The sequence below is a fragment of the Cupressus sempervirens genome, chromosome 4, assembly GCF_028749045.1.
Source record: "Cupressus sempervirens isolate cs-2001-9-10 chromosome 4, ASM2874904v1, whole genome shotgun sequence".
Lineage (NCBI taxonomy): Eukaryota > Viridiplantae > Streptophyta > Pinopsida > Cupressales > Cupressaceae > Cupressus > Cupressus sempervirens.
The window spans coordinates 359,226,685-359,246,919 of NC_143121.1; the positions used below are offsets into that span (position 1 = coordinate 359,226,685).

The 20,235-nt window shown below is 34.6% G+C and overlaps 1 protein-coding gene across 1 annotated transcript; it reads right to left on the reverse strand.

The window, feature by feature from the left end:
* Positions 1 to 11,299: 11,299 nt before the first annotated feature.
* Positions 11,300 to 19,805, reverse strand: LOC149561552 (homeobox protein knotted-1-like 1). Its single transcript, XM_089825183.1, has 5 exons — positions 18,593 to 19,805; positions 18,162 to 18,278; positions 17,250 to 17,385; positions 12,234 to 12,487; positions 11,300 to 11,824 (listed from the first exon to the last, which is right to left on the reverse strand). The coding sequence occupies exons 1-5, from the start codon at positions 19,211 to 19,213 to the stop codon at positions 11,648 to 11,650; spliced, it is 1,305 nt and encodes a 434-aa protein (XP_089681309.1). The 5' UTR covers positions 19,214 to 19,805; the 3' UTR covers positions 11,300 to 11,647.
* Between the last annotated feature and the right edge of the window lie 430 nt (positions 19,806 to 20,235).

The window sequence follows — 20,235 nt, forward strand, 5'->3', positions numbered from 1 at the left end:
TTGCTTAGGAGATGGTTTTTCATGCATATTCACCCCCATCAACATCAATGTCAAAGGCCTCAATATTACAAAATACCAACTGTTAAATATCAATTTTCAATACATTGTTCCAATTCTTCAACCAGTTCGAGTGTCCAAAGACACTATTCAAAACCAACTCATCATAGAAAATCGACATTCAATCCAGTCTGAAAATAGTGCTCTATACCACTAGACTTATGCACTTACTACATCATCTACTCAGAAGTAGGCATGGGCATAACCCCAAGCATACATCTCAAGTACTCAAATGTATCTTTAAGCCAAGGATTCATAAAGATATCTACAATCTGATCTCCTTTTCAGCTTCTTTCTCTCTCAACAAATTATACTTAATAGATATATATACTTAGTCTTAGAATGTAGTACAAGATTCTTAGACATACTTACTATACTTGTGTTATCACAATAAATGATAATAGGTTTTGCAAACTCAATTACGATATCCTTCATCATTTGCTTCATCCACATTACTTGATTTTAGTTATTTGTTGTTACAACATACTCTGCCTCAGCTATACTATGTGAAATACAATATTCTTGCTTAGCCAAGAAACCAATCTTCCTCCAAGAAAAAATGCCCCATCGTTGTTGTTTTTTTGTTATCCATACTATCTACCCAATTTGCATTAGTATATGTGCATAAAATGAAATCACTTGATCTATCAATACCAAATTCCATAGTCAAATGTTCCTTTCAAATACCTAAATATCCTATTTACTACTGCATAGTGATACTCCTTAGGATCAACTTGAAATCTAGCTATAATCCCAATTGCATTTTCTATATCTGGTTTGGTGTGAGTTAGATATTGTAAACCTCTAATCATAGATTTGTACTTTGTCTACTCTATTGTAGGTGTCTCATCTTTGTTGGATAACTTGTGACCAGTTATCATAGGTGTCCCAACATGTTTACAACTTTTTAATCCAAATCTTTTTGACAAGTCTTTTAGGTACTTAGCTTGTGAAATGAAAATGCCATCACTGATCTATACAATCTGTAATTCTAGGAAAAACTACATTTCTCCTATTATGCTCATTTCAAACTCATTCTTCATTTCTTCATCAAACTTATCACTTGCTTCATCATTATCTCCAAATATGATGTCATCAAGAAAAATTACCATTATCAACAAACCATTCTCAATTTCTTTCAAATATATGTTACTATCTATTGTACCTTTAGCAAATCCAAGCTTTGCCAGATAGTCGTCCAACCTTGCATACCAAGTTCTAGGTGCTTGCTTCAGACCATATAGAGCTTTCTTTAGTCTGCATACCATGTTTTTGTCTTTTGTTGAAGGAAAACTTTTAGGTTGCTCAATTTATACCTCTTCTTTTCTCTTCTCCTTAGCATGTTTCTTGTTTTTCTCTTCTTTTCAATATGTTTTGGTAACATTGAGAAATTCTTTAAAGATTTGACAATTTTGGCAGTTGGCACAACATTTTGGGAAGCATTAGGGTTTATCCTTGAACATAGTTCCACTTCATTTTTTGTACCTAGGCAATCCATTTATAATAGGTGGGCTTAACCAATGTTTTGTTGTCTTCTATCTTGTTGATTGCCAAGTACAATTTTTTACATGCTTCATAGAGATTAAACAATTTTGTGTCTATCTTCTCATGTAATGTCATTAATGCAGTTCTAACAATGGTTTCTCTATTTTAATCATGTCTATCTTGACTACTTTCCAACTGCATCTTGAAATCTATCACTTCTTTTATCAATGCATCATCCCTTTTACTCTTTTTACTTTTGGTTTGTTGTAACTGGCCTTGTGAGGAAATGGTATGATGCTCAGTTGTCTTGATGTCTCTTCTTGATTTCTAGTAGATGGCTCAACAACAATAGGGACGTTAACAAATTCTAACTCAGATACTCTCCCTTCTAACAAATTTATTTTTTTCTTCATGACAATTGTCTCCTTTGTCCTTTGCTCATAGGCAGAAAAAACATGTTTGTATTGCTCTTGTAAATCCTCATATATCTTTTCTTTATCAAGGGAAACATCATGAAGATAAGAAACTTGCTCTTGCAAACTCATGGTTGAATCAGATAGTTTAACATCTTTTACCCTTTATATGATGACATTTCCTCTGACTCCAGTATTTACTTCATCTCCTCTACCTAATCCAAATGTAGTAAGATTTCATGTTGCTAAGGAATCCAAATCTTTGTTATAATATGTGTCACTTGTCATATCTTGTGATCCCTTTAGATGTGGTCTTTTCAATCTCATGTTCTTCATTATTGAGTCAAATGTAATAGCATTAACAATCATGAGATTGATTGCCAGTTGGACTCCTACTTGCTTAACTATTTGCCTCCCCTCATCTAGAGTGATTTTTTCAAACATGATCATCATTTTCATTATTTACCTCTTTCACCAAATCATTTGTGTCCAAATCTAGTTTCTATTTTCTCTTTTCCTCAACCCTCTTTAGGGAATATTCTCTATAATGTTTCCATAGCAATTTCTTAAAAGCTACTGATTTTACAAATTCATCATCTTCAACATTCAGATCACAGGCCTCCTTTTTCAATTCTCTAGGGATAATGCCTTTTATTTCATGTATGGTGATGTCAAAGACAAGGGTTGTGGGGGTCTGAAGATCTATTCCTCTCAACAACTCTTCGGGGGTATATAGATATTCTTCTTCATCATCATCATCATAGGGAAAATTCAATCCCCCTAGTTGCTCCATTTGTTGGATATACTCATTTTCTTTGGAAGGCTTCTCCCCTTGGGCTTGTACCTCCTTCCCTTGGGATACATCTTCAACATGGGCTTCTATGGCATGAGGAGGCAATGGGAGGTGGACTAGGAGACTTAAGAGATGGAGATCTCCTCTCAGGATCTTCTATTGTGATTTCTTGCATACTTGGGACTTCAACTATATTGGTATCACTAGGTTTCTCTCCCAATTTCCTTCTCTGATATATCCTCAAGCTAGCTTGAGTTTTAGGTTGTTTACTTGCCTCAACAGTGTAGGGGCTGGTGTTTCCTCTCTGGTTCTCTTCTGTCCCCTCTTCTCCTTTGGGACTATGTCACTTGACTATAATAAGACATTGAGACTCTCTTCATTGTATACAACTGTGAGCTTGGTCTTCTTGGTCTTCTTTCTCTTCCCTAACTTCTCATTCATTGTGCCATATATTTCTATAAAATTATTGAGAATTATCCTCAATCTTTTCTCCAAACTCTTGTGATTTGAGAGAGGGTCATAGCTGGGGTCTTGTTCATGGATTTCACTTAACATATCCTAATAAATATGTCACCCAATCTTCTTCATTTTCTGTGATTCCAAATCTTCATCATTTTTGATGATATCTTCAGGAAAATCAAACTCATGGGCACCCCTACAGTTCAAGTTTATCTTTATTATCAATCTGGCATAGAAGCCCTCAATATCATTTAAGCTTTTAGAACTAACATCCATACTATATGGCCTCATCAAATGAACCAATTGATCCCTATCTTCTTTCATTATTGAAAAATGACGAAATAAGGTGAGGTCAGGGAAGAAGTTCCTTTTTCTTGCCTTTTTAGGTGGGAAATCAATATCTTACAACATTGCAATTTTCCTAATGACCTCTAAACATCCTATCCTCAAAGGGACATATCTAGACAACACAATTGGTCTTCCTGGGAAACCATATATTTTGATAAATGTTGTATGCTTCTAGAAGTAAATGTCTCCGCACTGATGGCACATCTTCAGTCGAACACCACAATCAATTGGCCTCAAAAAGGTTCTTAAGGCTTGAGGGAAGTTACTTACATTCTACAAGATTCTCTTCCTTAAAACTAACCCAAATTTATTTTGAAAAAGAATGACATTTGATCCCTCCCAATCAAAAGACAATGTGGTGGTCCACAATTCAACTGGCAATGGTTAACCGTCTCTCTCAAACTCTAAATCCATATATTATGCAAAATAATCTTTATTATGAAAAAGTATTAAATGCATCAACAATGAAAACTCTCTAAATTTTGAAGACTTTCCTATTTTCAAGACTGCCAATGCCTCATTAATATTACTCTCAAGATACCCTAGGAAGTAAAAATTGTTGCCTCTCCATCCTTGTGCAGTCCAAAGCACATCCATAATGTAGCCTTGCTGAATTTTTTATTGTTTAGCAACCCTATAACCTGATATAAGGTGCATCATTGTAATGCTCACAATTCCCTATAGTATGTGAAATAGGCAAGTGTGATAACTTTATACCATCTACCTGCTTGACAAAGGACATTAATAATTTTTGATGTCTATAAACCCCTGCTTGGTCAAAAGCTTCATCAAACATCTTGAAGTCAATCCTGTTAGTTACTTCATCAGCTGAATGCAATTTGAAAGCCTTTTTGATGGACTCCACATCAATCTTGAGGAGGACATTCCCATCTAAATCTCTAATCTCATGGGTTGTGGGGTCATACCTCTACACTAGCTCAAGGAGTAGGTCAATGTCTAAGAACATAGTAGGAACTATCAATTTTCCTAAATCATGTTATCATACATTATTAAGTGGACTCCCCACATTTTCCTGGCCGTACCACCATCTGAATATTTGGAAACCCTTGGTTGGCATGTGGGTATCAACAATGCTCTTGAACCTATCCTTCAAACCAGGGCAGGTTTCATCTCCTAAGGTCCTCTAGAACTTAGTTGCCTCTTTACCCTCCTTGGAATAGTGCAATTGTTCGAGGAAATCATCTTTCAATCTCCTATCCTCACACTCAAATTTACCTGAGTATTTCTGCAAGGCATTTTCTATATAATTTGTTTTATCGCAAGACCTAGGGTTTTTTCTTCCTTATAAATTTTTAAGCTAGAGCACCAAATTTTCACCAAGGATTGCCTAAGATTCTACCTAGTTCTTTTGTGCAGAGGAAAGAAAACAATAGAGACAATTTTTACTTGTGATTTATTTGTAGGTATCTCCTTCAAATTATTTTCCAATCGATAACTTCAGCAACTTGATCACTCCGCAGATTGAATTCTTTGCATTTGATGTCTGAAATTGAAGAGTTTGTAAATTTATGAGAAATGGCCTTCTTTATTACAAAATTTATGTCACCAATTTGTGTGATACAACATCTACAAAATTTGAGTTTGCAAGCTTTTCCATCATATGTCTCTGATTTTGAATTCCAACTATGGATGAAGTATTGCTAGCACATTAAACAATCTTGATTTTCTTTTGACTTTTGTTGACATTCCATGTCTCTCCTTGGGCCTAGTTTCCAACTAACAAGAATGAAAGAATTAGCCACACTAGTAAACATTGAAAATTCTTTGAGGCAGAGATGAACCAAACACATGTCATCATCTTTCCCAATCTCCATACAATTGCTCTTTCCTTGAGATGATATGCAATCCATTGATCTTTGAATCCTCTGTTGAGTTGACAAACGACTATGATTTGTTCAAGATCAAATACTGGCCATAGAAAAATTCTCATGCATAAACCATAAACCATCACTCATAAAGCTCCAACATTAGGTGGGACACGTGGTGTCATTGCACTTTACCTCAAAGAAAAACCTATAGGCTTGCGAGTTACTGTGAATTGTTGATTTGTCATACGCCAAATCTCTTACTTTTTTTTTGTTGATGGGCCCCTCTAACAATTTGTAGATGTGGTCCAATTAGAGTTTAGGTCCTACTAATTCATCAGGTCCCACTGCCAATGTCTCCCTCCAAAAGAATGCCACACATTGTTATCTCGTTCAATCTCAAGCTTCATGTGTTAGTTAAGTGAAGCAACACGAGCCGTAGATCTTCTTTAAAAGGAAATATCAACCAATGGTTTAGATAGGCCACGAGATCAAATGGTGTTCGTTGATTTGATGCACATGCTCAATTCATTTTTTAAATAGAGTGAAATGTCTTCACTAGAGATGAGATGAGTGGCACAATCTCATTTAATCGATATGAACTCAAGAGTTTCTTGTGAGAGCGCACAAGTCGTCTGATCATCCTTACCATTCTACTCTGTAATCAGAAACACATCACCAAAATCTATCAACATCTATGTGGTCCAATCATATCTCATGTACTTGCTAACAATGCTCAGGTCCCACTGAAAATAGGACTCCATCAAATCCCACGTGTCATCATTGTGTGCAATCACCATAAAAGATGCCAAGATTTCCAATGAACGCGCGTCATTGATTTCCTTCATTCTTATTTGAAAATATGGGGCCCTTTGTGACACACATCATGATCCTGAGTCTTTGCTATGAGCTTAGGTAAGAGCATCGATCACACGTGAACCGTTGATCTTACCTTCTTTTCTTTCTATGTTGGACCCACCTTCCTCTACGTGTTCTCATCCTATGTGTTCGCCATAGTGAGTTAACAAAGATGAGATGTAATGCAGGCCATTAGATCTTTAGTCTTTAAAAAAATTAAGGGGGTTCAGTGGAAAATACTCTAACTTAGGATAATATGTGAAAATTAGTGAATAAAATAAAGGGAAACGTGGGGTCATGACATAGAGTGATTAAACGTAACCAAGGGGATGCAACTTAAAAGAAAAGGGAACCCATGTAGCTAAGGAAAAGATAAAAAAGAAATAGAAGAGGCCTAGAGTAAAGTATAACAAGGGTTTTTCTCGTCCACCTAGTGCTCACAATTAGGGCTTTCTGAATAAAAAGAGGATTTCTATACCAAAAATTGAGGAAAATCTTCTAAATTTTATTAAGGCAACCTACAAAATTGAAGACTCACGAACACATCCAAGGATAACACTCACACCAAGCAGAACAAGGGACTAAAACCAAGATCAAAAGACAATGCCAAACAATAGGTCCTAGTCAAATGCTTTATGGGATAATTATGCAAGGACTCAAGTGGGGTGTGATTCTCTTGGCATTGAGAAGCCCAAGCTATCTATGGTGCGTAATCATCTCCCTCAAGAGGCTCAACACCATGCCCTTACAACAGCTTCCACAGAAGACTCTAGACCATACAGACACCACACACCCTCATAGTGATGCATCAGAGAACATTTAGGTTTGCCCTTATCTTAATTAAGTTTTAGTGCACCTTAGCTAATTTTATTATCATGACTTATTTAATCTTCTTAATGATACTTTATCGACCCTAGTCCAGGGTATCGAGAGAAGCCACTCCACTGCCTACCCTACATACCCATGCTCATCACACAATGAGTGCCCAAAGGTAATGCAAGTCCCTGACCCAACCCTGAAACGAATAATCTCTCAACCGGAATATATCCAGGAGTGCAGATCTTGCAAGATCCTTCATATGCACGCATATGTGCTCATGTGTTGGCACAATCATCCACAATAAAATCAAAAGCTAAACAAGGGTTGGATGAGGAAATAAGAAACGCCAAGTGTAACAACATACCCAATCGAGCATATTGTCGAGAGTATGGATTTGACATGAATCGCAATGCAAACAAAGTAAAATCATGGCTAGAATGGAAACCTAACATTAATTCCAAATCCATGACCAAAATCAATGTCAAGAAATACCCAAGAAAGCTAGGTGGTAAACAAAACAAGGCAATGTAAAATCACTCCCAAATGTTGTCGAAAGTCAACAAAATTTAAACCATTTTCCCAAATGGGTGTAAGACCTCCAAAAATCTATTAAAAACCAAATTCTAAGTTCTCAGGCAAAAACGACCAGCATAGCAGTATGAACTTATAATTTAACACACACAAAATGTCCTAATTACCCATTCCACCCAACTGGGCCAAATCAACTTATGAAAATAGAGAGGAACAATAGTTCTCATTCTCCAACCATAAACAAATTGAAAACGGAAACATAAATGACCCAAAACTATTAAAATAGGAAGGCCCTACCTCACATCCAAATGGGCTAAAATGGGAACAGGTGTCACAAAATAATGGAGACATCAATAGCGTTGAACCGTTTGGCAAAGGAGGAATTTTTTGCTCCAAATCCAATGAGCCTACTCTCATGTTGATCCCACAAGCATAGCTCCCACAATGAACAAATCACTAAAAATGCTCAAAAGGGGTTTGAAGGATTTGCTCCAAAATCCTCAATTCAAATGTTATTTCACTATTTGGGCCATATATACACTTTTAAACAAAGTGACATATAAAGGGAAAAGGAAAAACATAACAAAACTAGATTTCCCTCTACCCCAAATAAATCAAGTAATTCCAATTAAGTGGAATTCAACTACGACAAATTTGCTATTAATATAAAATAATAAAATTCCCATAAACATGAAAATGCAATAATTTAATAATTTCTCGACCATTGTGGACTCCTATATGATAGACACTTCAATGGTCTAGTCACAAGTGCAAAATGAATCTATATTTACCAAATTACCAAAAGGTTAAATTATTTAATTAAATAGGATATGTCGCTCATACAAGGATGACATTGGCCAATTATGAATAGCCAAATCACTAACTCCACATGTCGAGTCCTGCACAATAACAACACGATCAAGTGTAGATGTCCAATAATAATATAGCCAAAGCAACAGTGAGCAGAATCACGTAAATACTCATTAAATTAATTTCATTAAAATAGTTCATTTGCATCATAATAAAAGTATGCTGCAAGAACAATATAAAAATTTGTAGCACAAGCACATTAACCATTATCTGGTAAAGTCAATCATATATCCATAAACAAAGTTTACATTTGAGTACAAAAAAACCAAATTTTGTCACAAGGCATCATGTCACATCACTAGCATCATCATGTAGATACGATCAAATTAAACCGTGTAGCATCTAACATCTACATGGATAACTTTAAGGAACACCCCCCCCCCCCCCCCCCCCCCCCCCCCCCAAAAATTTATAAAATTGTGGCAAATCACATGTCATTTGGGTGAAAAAAATTAATAGTGTTGGCGAATTATGCGTCAATCGATGGATATTTGGTGGCGAATTTCTTAATAGTTTATACAATTTTTATAAAATAATGGCGATTATAATTTTTTTTAAAAATAAAATTATTAATATTAATGGTGAATTATGTTTTGAAATGTAATTATGTTAAATGTATTATTTGAGAACTCAGACTGTCTGATGATCCAAGATCAATGGCTGAAGTTTAATTTTGGCCAACATTTCTTGAAGGAAGAAGAATTGTCGAGGTAGTCACCGAAATGTTGACACGTATCAAGGTAAATTGTCTGTGGAGTATAGTCACTCATTAAAAAAAAATCACATAAGAAAATGGGAATTTGGCAAATGATGATCGTCGAAAGAGACACTCAATTAATTCTATGGCAAATAAGAGTAAACATTAAAGAGAAATATGGGCAAAGAACCCAACTACCAAACTGAAATTACATAATAATAGTGGCGAATGTTCAGAGCACTATGAGTATTTTATAAAATCTGGGCGAACTGGTCAACTAGTATACGATGTTTTTTTTAGCCAATTTCTATAGCCCAATTGGGACATATTAGCCAATTGGTGAATAATAGCCACTAAAAAAATCCTTGAACATCTATGATACTAGCCCAATCAAAAGTATGTCAAATCATCGATGCATCTCAAATGTACATAAATATGAATATCATAAAGTGTCATTGAACAAAATAGACCAAGGAAAAGAACGAAAACACGTGAGGCACTACAATTTCTCCAACAAAGTATTAAGAAAGGAGTCTTTCCAACTTTTCATCAAGGCCCAATTAGAAACAAAATTCCTACTCTTTCCTTTAAGTGTTCCTCAAAGCCAAGGAAATTTGAATTTTAAGGAACCAAAAGAAAAATATTTAAGAGTAGCATCATAGATGATTAGGAAGACAAGAATAAAGATGGTTAGCTTCATAAACCCAATCAAGGGGTTGTCAATCAACTCATCTAGCTTAAGGTATCCTCTAAATGAGAAAGGTGAAGATGTTAAAGGCAAGACACTAGTTCAATAAAAGGAAGAATCTAGGTCTTTGGAAGAAGAGTCTACTCTTGTCAAGGGTGGTGAGAGTAATGGGACTAAGTGAACAAGATACAAAAGAGATTTAGACAAAATGAAATAGTTTTGGAGAGGATGAGAAGATTGTTCATAACAAGGTATAGTGAATGATGTGTAGGTTAGGTTAATGGTGACAAAAATTAGACAAAGGAAAACATAGAAGTTTTGAATGCACAAAACATATCAAATGTGACCATTGTTGTCCTAGAAGTTCACATTTCTAACTTGTAGGTTAGAATGGCAAGTCTAAAATCTAAGGTGAAAAGAAATAACATTAAAAAAAAATTGAAGACAAAAGAGAATGTGGTGAGTATATAATCTCTATTTTTTATAGCACTTGGGACCTAATTACATCTAATCTTGAATATTAATATTGTTTGTATAATAATTTTTTGTACAAAATCAATTTTTTTATGATGTCATGCATGAGAGATGGTTATGTTCTATGTTTGATTTTTTTAGTATGACCTATATATTAAATGCTACTTTGAATATTCACTCAAATTGTTAGCCTGATTTTCAAGATTATTCACTCTCTTGTCCTTGGTGCAATAATGTTGGATATTTCTAGATTGTAATGATCTAATTTTAGCTCATTTATTCCAATAAAATTAAGATAATTTACATAATTAAAAGTTGTAATATAATATTACTAATTATAACCTTAAAAAATCCTAATTAAATATATTCTATAAACATTTATTATATAATATAATGATATTCCATAACTATTCATACAATATAATGTTCAACATAGCTGTACAACCGTGTTGCCCATCATACCAAGACGTGCTCTTATAAAAATATATTAAATGGTCTTCAAAATTCTCTGTCGAATTTTCTACATTCAATATCCATATGACAAACCAAGAAAAACATTAATTTACACATCGAGAATTAATCCAAACATATAAAATTCTCTGTAACTTAATTTTAAAAGTTTGCAGATAATATTCCTTTCCTACCGCAACGCTCGGGCTTCCGTGGGGGTGAATTTACAAGCAAACTTGATCAATAATGTACGAAACACATTACAATTCTACTCTTCAACACCAAAAATTTACAGACATGTTATCTAACGAAAAAAGTATCTGAACCGAGCGCAGAATATGTTCATGTGAAAAAAAGTATCTGAACTAAAACATATAAACTTCAAAGAATATGTTCATATGAAAATAAGTATCTGAACTAAAACATCTAAACTTCAATTCATGGTAAAGAGAATTTGGTTAGTCTATTTGGGTAAACAACAAACGATATATATTTTCAACCATTTTATACCTTACATACTAAGAAGCAATGTACTTCACAAAAAACATCGATCTTTATTAATTTTCACGTTCTTTATTGTCATGATTTCTCACTCAAGTTGGTAGATTCCTTACAGTTTCATGGGCGATCCCATTCATCCTCAATTTTTCTTAAGAATTATGGTAGTCATCAATAATCCTCGAGCGTTGCAACAAGTCAAAAAAGTTCAGTAGAAAACCCCAAAAAAATAGTAATTATTGCTTGAAACTATACATAAATCGATTAGAAATTAGAGCTACCATTAAGACACTAATTACTGGAGGGATACTAATATACAACTGAACAAGGAAGAAGCATTTGTTCATATAGATTAACATGTGTATGGTGGAAAAAGATCCTTCATCCTTCTGTATCATGTATGAAAAAGGAAGCTGTGTGAAGATTCGAGTTATCCATCCCCATGATTTGCATGGCCTCTGAAGATTTCCAGTGACGTTTACGTTGGTTGATGAACCAATTGTTTATTTGCTTCTGATCCAGACCAGTACTTTCTGCCAAAGCAATCTTGTCTGTCTCCTGCATGAAGGGTATACTTTTCTGTGAGAGAAAACTCATTGGATTATTATACAAGAGAGCAATAAATCAATGACGATGGTCGAATTGGAAAGCTTCTGAATTTTCCTATAAACATTTTGGATCATATTCTATCATTCTTCTTCTTCTTTAATTATTATTCTTGATGATGGATCCAGTATGAACTGAAATGTTGATACAAAAATATTCGTAGTCAAATTTATCGTTTAAACCTAATAATATGTACTGGAAACTTAATGTAGATCATACTCCCATTCATATTTTTCTTCTTTAGCTCACTATCCTGATGATGGATCATAGAGTATGATTGTAAAGGTTTATTAAAAAAATTGAAAAGCTTTCAAATATGAAAATTTGATATCTTTAATATGGATGGTTGACAGAATCCTACCGAAGGGTAAGGCCACTTAAAATGGGAATGCCACCAGTCAAGTAATTTTTGCCTTCCTTCTTTGGGGAGCTTTCCTTTCTTCTTTTTCTTGAGAAATTGCTTCTTGAGAGTGCTGAAGTATCCACTGTACTTTCGTAGAAGTTGATCTTTCAACTCTTTTTCTTGGGCACAAGGATCAGGTTCATTCCCCTCAGCTTCCCCACAGCTCAATTCCTCTTCTGATGATCCACATCCTTGTCTTTCATACGAGTCACCTGTCCAATGAATTCATAACATAAGCAATTTCAGAACATTGATATCAATAACTTCATCTGAACACTGAAAAATATTCAGCTACAATAGGAGACAGAGGAAAGTTCAGATCTTAAATATTAAATATTCCATATAAACAAAAGTAAACATGTAGCAATGAGAAATTTCAGCGTGTAGTAAGGGAGCAACGAAGACTAATCTCCAAGAAGATTTTCCATACAAACTTGGAAAGTATGTTCTTAAAGATCTGAAGAGTTTAACTGATGAGGGAAGCTCGTTCTTTAAAAGTTGTTGGTCACCTTGGTACGGTAAAGAAATGGTAAATTTATAAGGTATGTGTGTGTGTCAAATATACCAAATAATATAACAAAGTTAAAATGAAGTGTTTTGGGTAGAATAAGAAAGAAAACTCTTTTTTCTGCTAGATTGATTTAGCAACATGTATGTTCTCTTACAGTGTAGAGAAGACTTAAAAGGGGCAGTGAACTGATTTTATTTTCAGTAAGATTGGGGGTTTATTTGGTTCTCAAGTTTTTGGACAGGTGCTGTTGGTCCAAGTTGAAAAAATAAAAGAGATAGAAGAGATTACAATGTTTTATCTTCAAACGGAATGTAAAACCGAGTGTATAACACTGTTTATTGTAAATTAATGCTGTTTTTATGTACATAATATATTATTTTCTTGATATTAAAAACTAATGTCACATTGACTGTTCTATGTTGAGCTGTTTATGAACCAGCTAGAACTTGAAGCTAAGACCTTTCTATTAGAAAAATATAATAGTTGAAACAAAGATAGAACAAAGAAAAAATATGTTCTTTCAGCTTGTTATTCTTGAATAATAGATACATATTTATACAATAGATTGACCGACCATTATTTGCAAATGGCTGCTAAATAGTTTGACAACAAACTACTTCATGATTGACAACACAAATGTACTTGACACCTAACTGGATATGAGAGACACATCTGCAACTAGTCATTGTTTACAACACATTCTTTGCCACATATACAACACACATAATCAGATTTGATTTATTCATTACCGTTGAAACATTAACTCCCAACACTTCCACTTCCATCTGCTACTGGAGTGCTCTACCACTGAACTACTGACTCTTTTTTGATTAATCCATCTTGCTCTAGATATTTCTAGATTCCAATTATATAAGTATTTTGTGACCTTTCTTAAAACCCTACAAAAACATGCTCAAAGAGAGTTGGATAAGGATATTCTTCTGTAACAATAAGGTGATAACATCACTTGTAAAGAGTAGAAAGATTTTCTGGTGGAGTTGTTCCATGGTAAGAAATTTTGTCTTACGCGACCAAACGCCTCCAGGTTGAGGAGCGATACAGATTGGATCTTGACAAGTAGTTGATATCCACTAGACACTCCTATGAAGAATTTTAACATGAACATAGTATGCAATCTTTTCTACCCTATGACTCCTACTGATTCTAGTGGATACCGTTGTTTTGATAAACCCCCCACTTATATACCTGAAACTTACCTTCTCAAATTATAAATTAAATGATTAATAGAAAGACTTTGCATTTTATCAAGATGACCTAAGCCCTTTATTAATCCTATCAAAACTTATGAGCCCACTAATAACAGTAGCAAAGAAAAGTATTAAGAAATCTTCTCAAAGTAAAAAAGAATCGGTCCCTTTGAACTTCAAAGGAATATACTTATATCTAATGAAGGTATTATGGTAATTGATAAAACTAAAAATGGCAATTCTCCATAAGATTGAGGAGCAATATTATTCCCTCTGATTTTAAAAGAATGAATGGGATAACGATCCTCCAATTAGTAACTGTGTTTATATCCTAAACCACCAGTTATACCAGCTATAGGAGAGTGGCCATTTCTCATGTGTCCTTAACTTGTACCATGGTAATTACCTGGTATCATGGTGGTTGTACAATGCAAATATGTTCATGGCAATTCTACCCACGTTGCAAAAGAAGTGTAACATTTGGAAACATTATCACTCCATATTCTTTGTTTTCTGGACAAGATTTATTCCAGACATTCTTACTAAGTTTGGTTATGTACACCTTTGAAGTGTCATATTCATTTAATGATTCTTGGATGCATGATCTAAGGAGTTGTACCATGCACAATTGACTTAAGGCTAGTAGGCTTGTCAAATTGCAAAGGAAATAGTGACAAAGAAAATGATAAAAGACAAATAAAAAATTCATACTTGGATAAATCAGATATGAAATTCCTATCATAATTATAAAAAAAAATACGAGCATGTAGGATGAGCATAGATCCCTTCCCTTAATGCCTTAGGGACCATATAGGAACTGGAAAGTGCAGCTCTTGCAAAGAAATGGATGGGAATCTAATGAATGTAGAACAACCATGACAAATCTTTATTCAACATTGATTTCTTGATTTTCAGCATAACAAAATCTAAGGAATTGTTCTACGTGATATTATATGTCCTGGTTAGAAATAATTATCTTTCTTCAAAAAACCAGATTGTTGCACAGAATTTTATATGAAAGACTAAAAATTAAGAAATGTAAAGCACTTTTACGACTGTCTCAGAACAGATTTAGTATATAGTGACGCATAACTCATTCATTGGTTCTTAATTGAATGAGAGATGGGAGCATAAGTGAAACTGAATGAAGGTGGCAAAGGCAAAGTCAGCGTATGGAAAGAAAGATCCCTTTTAAAGCTAAAGTTTTGAGTTGGTTAGAGATTGAACACGTTTTTTTGTAAAAATTTCAAAAAAGATTTTTCTAGAACAAGCTTTGTTGTCGAAGCTCTATAAGGATTTCTTTGTGTGCTTGGTATAGTAGAGAAGAAATGGTAATATTTTGTTGTCAATACATACCAGTAGTAGATTTGAGATACATTTGTATCTTTACTGCTCCTCGTAGGATTATGGGAGGAAATCCGTTGGATATAAACTACACCTGAACCAAACCTGGGCTAGTTCTATAGGGCCCAATAGCTCAGTAGTAGACCACTCCAGCAACAAGTGGAAGCTCCTAAAGTTCGAGTCCTAACTCGTCCGTGAAAGCTCAACATGGTATCAAAGTAATATCAGGCTAAGGACCCAAAGCATTCTAGAGTGACTATCAAAGGGGTGTTGGAAATAAGCCACATCTAAACTAAAAAAGGGCGATAGAGTGACTATCAAAGGGATGTTGGAAATAAGTCACACATCTAAACCAAAGAAGGACGATAGAGTGAACATCAGAGGGGTGTTGGAAATAAGCCACATCTAAACTAAAGAAGGGCTATAGAGCAACTATCAGAGGGGTATTGGAAATAAGCCACATCTAAACTTAAGAAGGGCCATAGAGTGACTATCAAAGGGATGTTGGAGATAAGCCACATTGATCTAAACTAAAGAAGTGCCATAGAGTAACTTAATAGAGGGGTGTTGGAAATGAGCCACATCTAAACTTAAGAAGGGCTATAGAGTGACTATAAGCGGGGTGTTGGAAATAATCCACATCTACACTAAAGAATGGCTATAGAGTGACTATCAGAGGGGTGTCGGAAATAAGCCACATCTAAACCAGAGAAGGACCATACAGTGACTATAAAAGGGGAGTTGGAAATAAGCCACATCTAAACTAAAGAAGGGCCATAGAGTGACTATCAGAGGGGAATTGGAAATAAGCCATATCTAAACTAAAGAAGGGCTATAGATGCTGATTGCTCATTGGTAGATGAATCCATTAAATGGAAGGTCCTAGCTTCTTTTCCTACCTGGTCCATGAAGAGCTTAACAAAATCCCAAGATATATAAAATACCAACTGATTGTGAACTACCATTTTTCACAAAAGCTAGGATGCGCATCAACCTTTCCTAGAGAGATTAGAAGTTTTTAAGTAGGATGTCATTATGGTCTTTAAATCTGAGATTTGCTTGATTTTAGAGAGATGTTTCAAAGAATTGATTTAGATTAAAAGTTAGAATTATCTTATGTTTAGTTATAGTTATATAGAGATGTTGATCTATTCATAAGATTAAGATCATTAAATAACAAAAATAGTAGAAAATTGAATCATCACCAAGTACCTTTTCCCTTCTCGAAAGTTGCAAACAACGTCACTAGAACGATTGCTCCTAAAACATGTAAGTGATCTTTTGATCAACTACTTGAGGATAACAACGTTCATCAACTTAACTAACATCTTCTGTGTTGTTATCTTCCCTGTCAAAAGATCTACATTATTAATATATTTAGGTCTACTATTAAGAAATGAAAAAATTGGACTCCTATTGTGAAGACCTAAATTTCCAATCCTCCAGATAACATTTAAGATAAGAATTATAAAACTGTAACTCTTGATCTTCTACTATTTAACTTCAGTTGTTTCTAATTAAAACTAAGTTATATATCCATAAAAGCCATATATACATTCCTCCATCAATTCTAAATAAAAAAGATCCTTTGATGCAACAAACAAATTAAATGAATGCACAAATCTTATGACATGAGTGTTTTGTATCGCGGCAAATTACTCCTAGCCTCAATCCACAAAATGATGGTCTGTAAGTTGGAAATGGCCTTCAAAGCTTCAACATATGGTGTTGCCTCAGAATTGAAAATGGTGCATTATGGCTCACTTCAAGAGGGGGAAAAAAATCCAATTTGACAATGCGAAAAATGGTGGTTTCCACAAACCTCCTGTGTTAATACTCTAACTTGCAATTTTAATGTCAATCTACATAAAACAGACCACACGGCCTTTAAATAGAAAACAAAACCCTAACCTGGAGAGGAGTTTCTGATCACTGAAATGTTCAATGAGCTGAGCTGAGTCTCAACTTTGTTTATAAACTCCATTCCTTCTTTATAAGGCCCGGCGAGCTCTACTTGGTACCTTCTCAACATTTCACAGTAGGCCTCCTGTTCAAAGAAATATAAAAACTGGTAAATTTGATATAAATCAATCCATATGAGCTTCATAATGGGATAAAACTGGTAAATTATATATAAATAAAAACTTTATAGGAGCTTCATAATGGGATATTACTGGCAAATTTGATATGTATAATAACTTCTTATGAGCTACGTAATTGGTTAGAACTGGTAAATTTGATATGTATCATAACTTAATATGAGCTTCATAATGGGTTAAAAATTGGTAACATTGATATAAATCATAGCTTCATGTATGAGCTTCATTATGGGTTAAAACTGGGAACTTTGATATATTTCATACTATTGGATTACAATTGGAAGATTTGATATATTTCATATGGACTTCTTAATGGGTTTCATATTATTGGATTACCACTGAAAAGTTTGATATATATCATATATATTTCATATGAATTTTATAATGGGTTTCATATTATTGGATTACCACTGAAAAGTTTGATATATATCATATATATTTCATATGAATTTTATAATAGGTTTCATATTATTGGATTACCACTGAAAAGTTTGACATATATCATATATATTTCATGTGAACTTCTTAATGGGTTTCATATCCACTGAAAAGTTTGATTTACATCATATACATATTTCATTTGAACTTCTTAATGGGTTTCATATTATTGAATTACCAATGAAAAGTTTGATATATATCATATATTATTTTTCATATGAACTTCTTAATGGGTTTCCTTAGAACACAAAGCATGAGTAAGGTAAAAAGTTTCTGAGAAAATCACCATGAATTGATCAAGCTCTGGATCTTCTCCTATACTCATTGTGGGTGTGTGTCTCTCGAGCTGTCTCTGATCACTAACCTCCTCCAAAGCAGATACAACGTCAGCAGGAGCCCCGGTCTGAAAACAAAACCAACAGCAACAAAATTAGAACAAAGTATGAATTTTGCATATTGTACAGTAAATAACTAGACTTGGGAATGTTCTAGACGAAAACTAGACTTAGGTTTTTCTCAGAGAGAAGAGGAACTCAGAAGATAAAAGAAACAAAACAAGATTCCATTCTGACAGTGCCAAAAAGAATGTAATCCTTCTACTGACATAATTGATGGACAGCCTGCTAAAAACAGCAATGATCTGGTTGAAAACGAGAGCACACTCACAAAAAACCTTGATTTTTCTTGGTTTTGAAGCCCTTTATTCTTTTCATTTACCTTTCGACAGTCCATGTAGGCAGCCAGTAGGCGAGGATAATCAGGATGGCCAGCAATTTTACTTTTCATGAGATCAATAGAAGCTCTTTGTTGATCAGTAGAAGAAGCACTCGCACTCTCCACTTCAAGTGATGTTCCCATGCCTTCTTTTTCTTGTTGCTGATACACAAACTCAGACACACCTGATCTTACAACCAAAGATGGCTCTGGTTGGCAAGACCACCTTTTCTCCAAATCCACTACTCTAAACTTTCTGTCAACTTCCATGTGATTCATACCCAACTGTCCACTTTCGAAATGACCACCAACAAGATGCTTTGAATGATAATGGTGATTGTGATTGTGACCAGAAGGAGAAGAGTCTTGTCCTCCATGAAACATGATTGCAGTAGTTGAGAGAATACCATTCACATGATTGTGGGCATACGATGAATGAGATGGCGGTAGTTGAGGAGGAGGAAGAATATTGGTCATCATGCCTTCACTGCTTTCTGAAGCCTCCTGAGCTCTTTCTTGTTCATGTTCACTCATGAGGGCCATCATGGAACCTAATCCTGATCCTACTATTCCTTCTTTGTCACCATATACACCATAGAGAAGAGCTGCATTTATATTTTCCATACCCAGTACCACTAATCCACTCCACCACACTCAATCTCCCATATTCAATGATACTGTTGCTCTTGGTCATCACATCAAAGTAATTGATTATAACTGACAAGATGCATCCATATTTTACATACCCAGTACCAATAAATCACTAGACCACACTCAAAACTTCCAAACTCAATGATACTATCAGTCTTACTCATCACACCACAGCACCTAATTGATCTCCATTGATTGACAAGCAGAGAAAACCTAAAATCATTTTTTAATTGAATCTGTACTGCTTCGCTTGTTTTTAGGTCACATACCCCATAATCTCTTTCTCACTTCCACTAGGTAGCTGATCTCCCAGTGGATATCAAACCCATTTCCACTTGTTCCCTCTTTTTGTCTAGACCTGACCCAAATCAAAACCTAGAAGAGGAGAAGAATACCTCTGTGTTAAGGCCTCTGAAGTACAGCTTAAGTACATGATGACTGTACATTATTAAACAATATCAGGCCCTCTTCCTTTGATTCCCTTCATGTCAGAGGACGGATAAAATGAGGATGTCACCACTACCGACCAGTTTCTCACCCACAAAATCATGATACGAATTCTAATATTTTTATCATGTAACATGATCATTAAAACCAGTGGTCAAATCCACATCAATCCCCACACATCATTCAATGTACGCAAGTGCTAATCAATAGTGAATTTGACGGTCTATATCCACGTCACACGTTGTAAATTTGTAATGGTTATCCATTCGGCATTAGGTACCTCGTGCTTCTACAGATTTTTTTAAAAGCATGTTATCTCAAGTGAGGCCACGACCAGATCCCTAAATTTGATGGATGTATGGTATTTGTTAGAAAGAGAAAAAAAATTCTGAAGAGATATATTTTATTGTTTTCAAAAGTCCTTCACTCTTTTAATTAGGTGATGATGGATTAGAGTCTGATCTGAATGGTTGATGCTAAATAAGTACTGCAATATAAAAGGAGTTTGCTTCAACATATGAATTGTGGAAATCTGATAATGTTAATTA

Bases quoted from the DNA above. Each gene is read 5' to 3' on its own strand.
- LOC149561552 (XM_089825183.1), bottom strand. From the start codon at position 19,213: ATGGAAAATATAAATGCAGCTCTTCTCTATGGTGTATATGGTGACAAA. The intron at 12,488-17,249 runs GTTAGGGTTTTG...TTCATTGGACAG, and splicing joins GATCAGAAACTCCTCTCCAG to GTGACTCGTATGAAAGACAA. The intron at 11,825-12,233 runs GTAGGATTCTGT...CCCTTCATGCAG, and splicing joins TTAAGTGGCCTTACCCTTCG to GAGACAGACAAGATTGCTTT.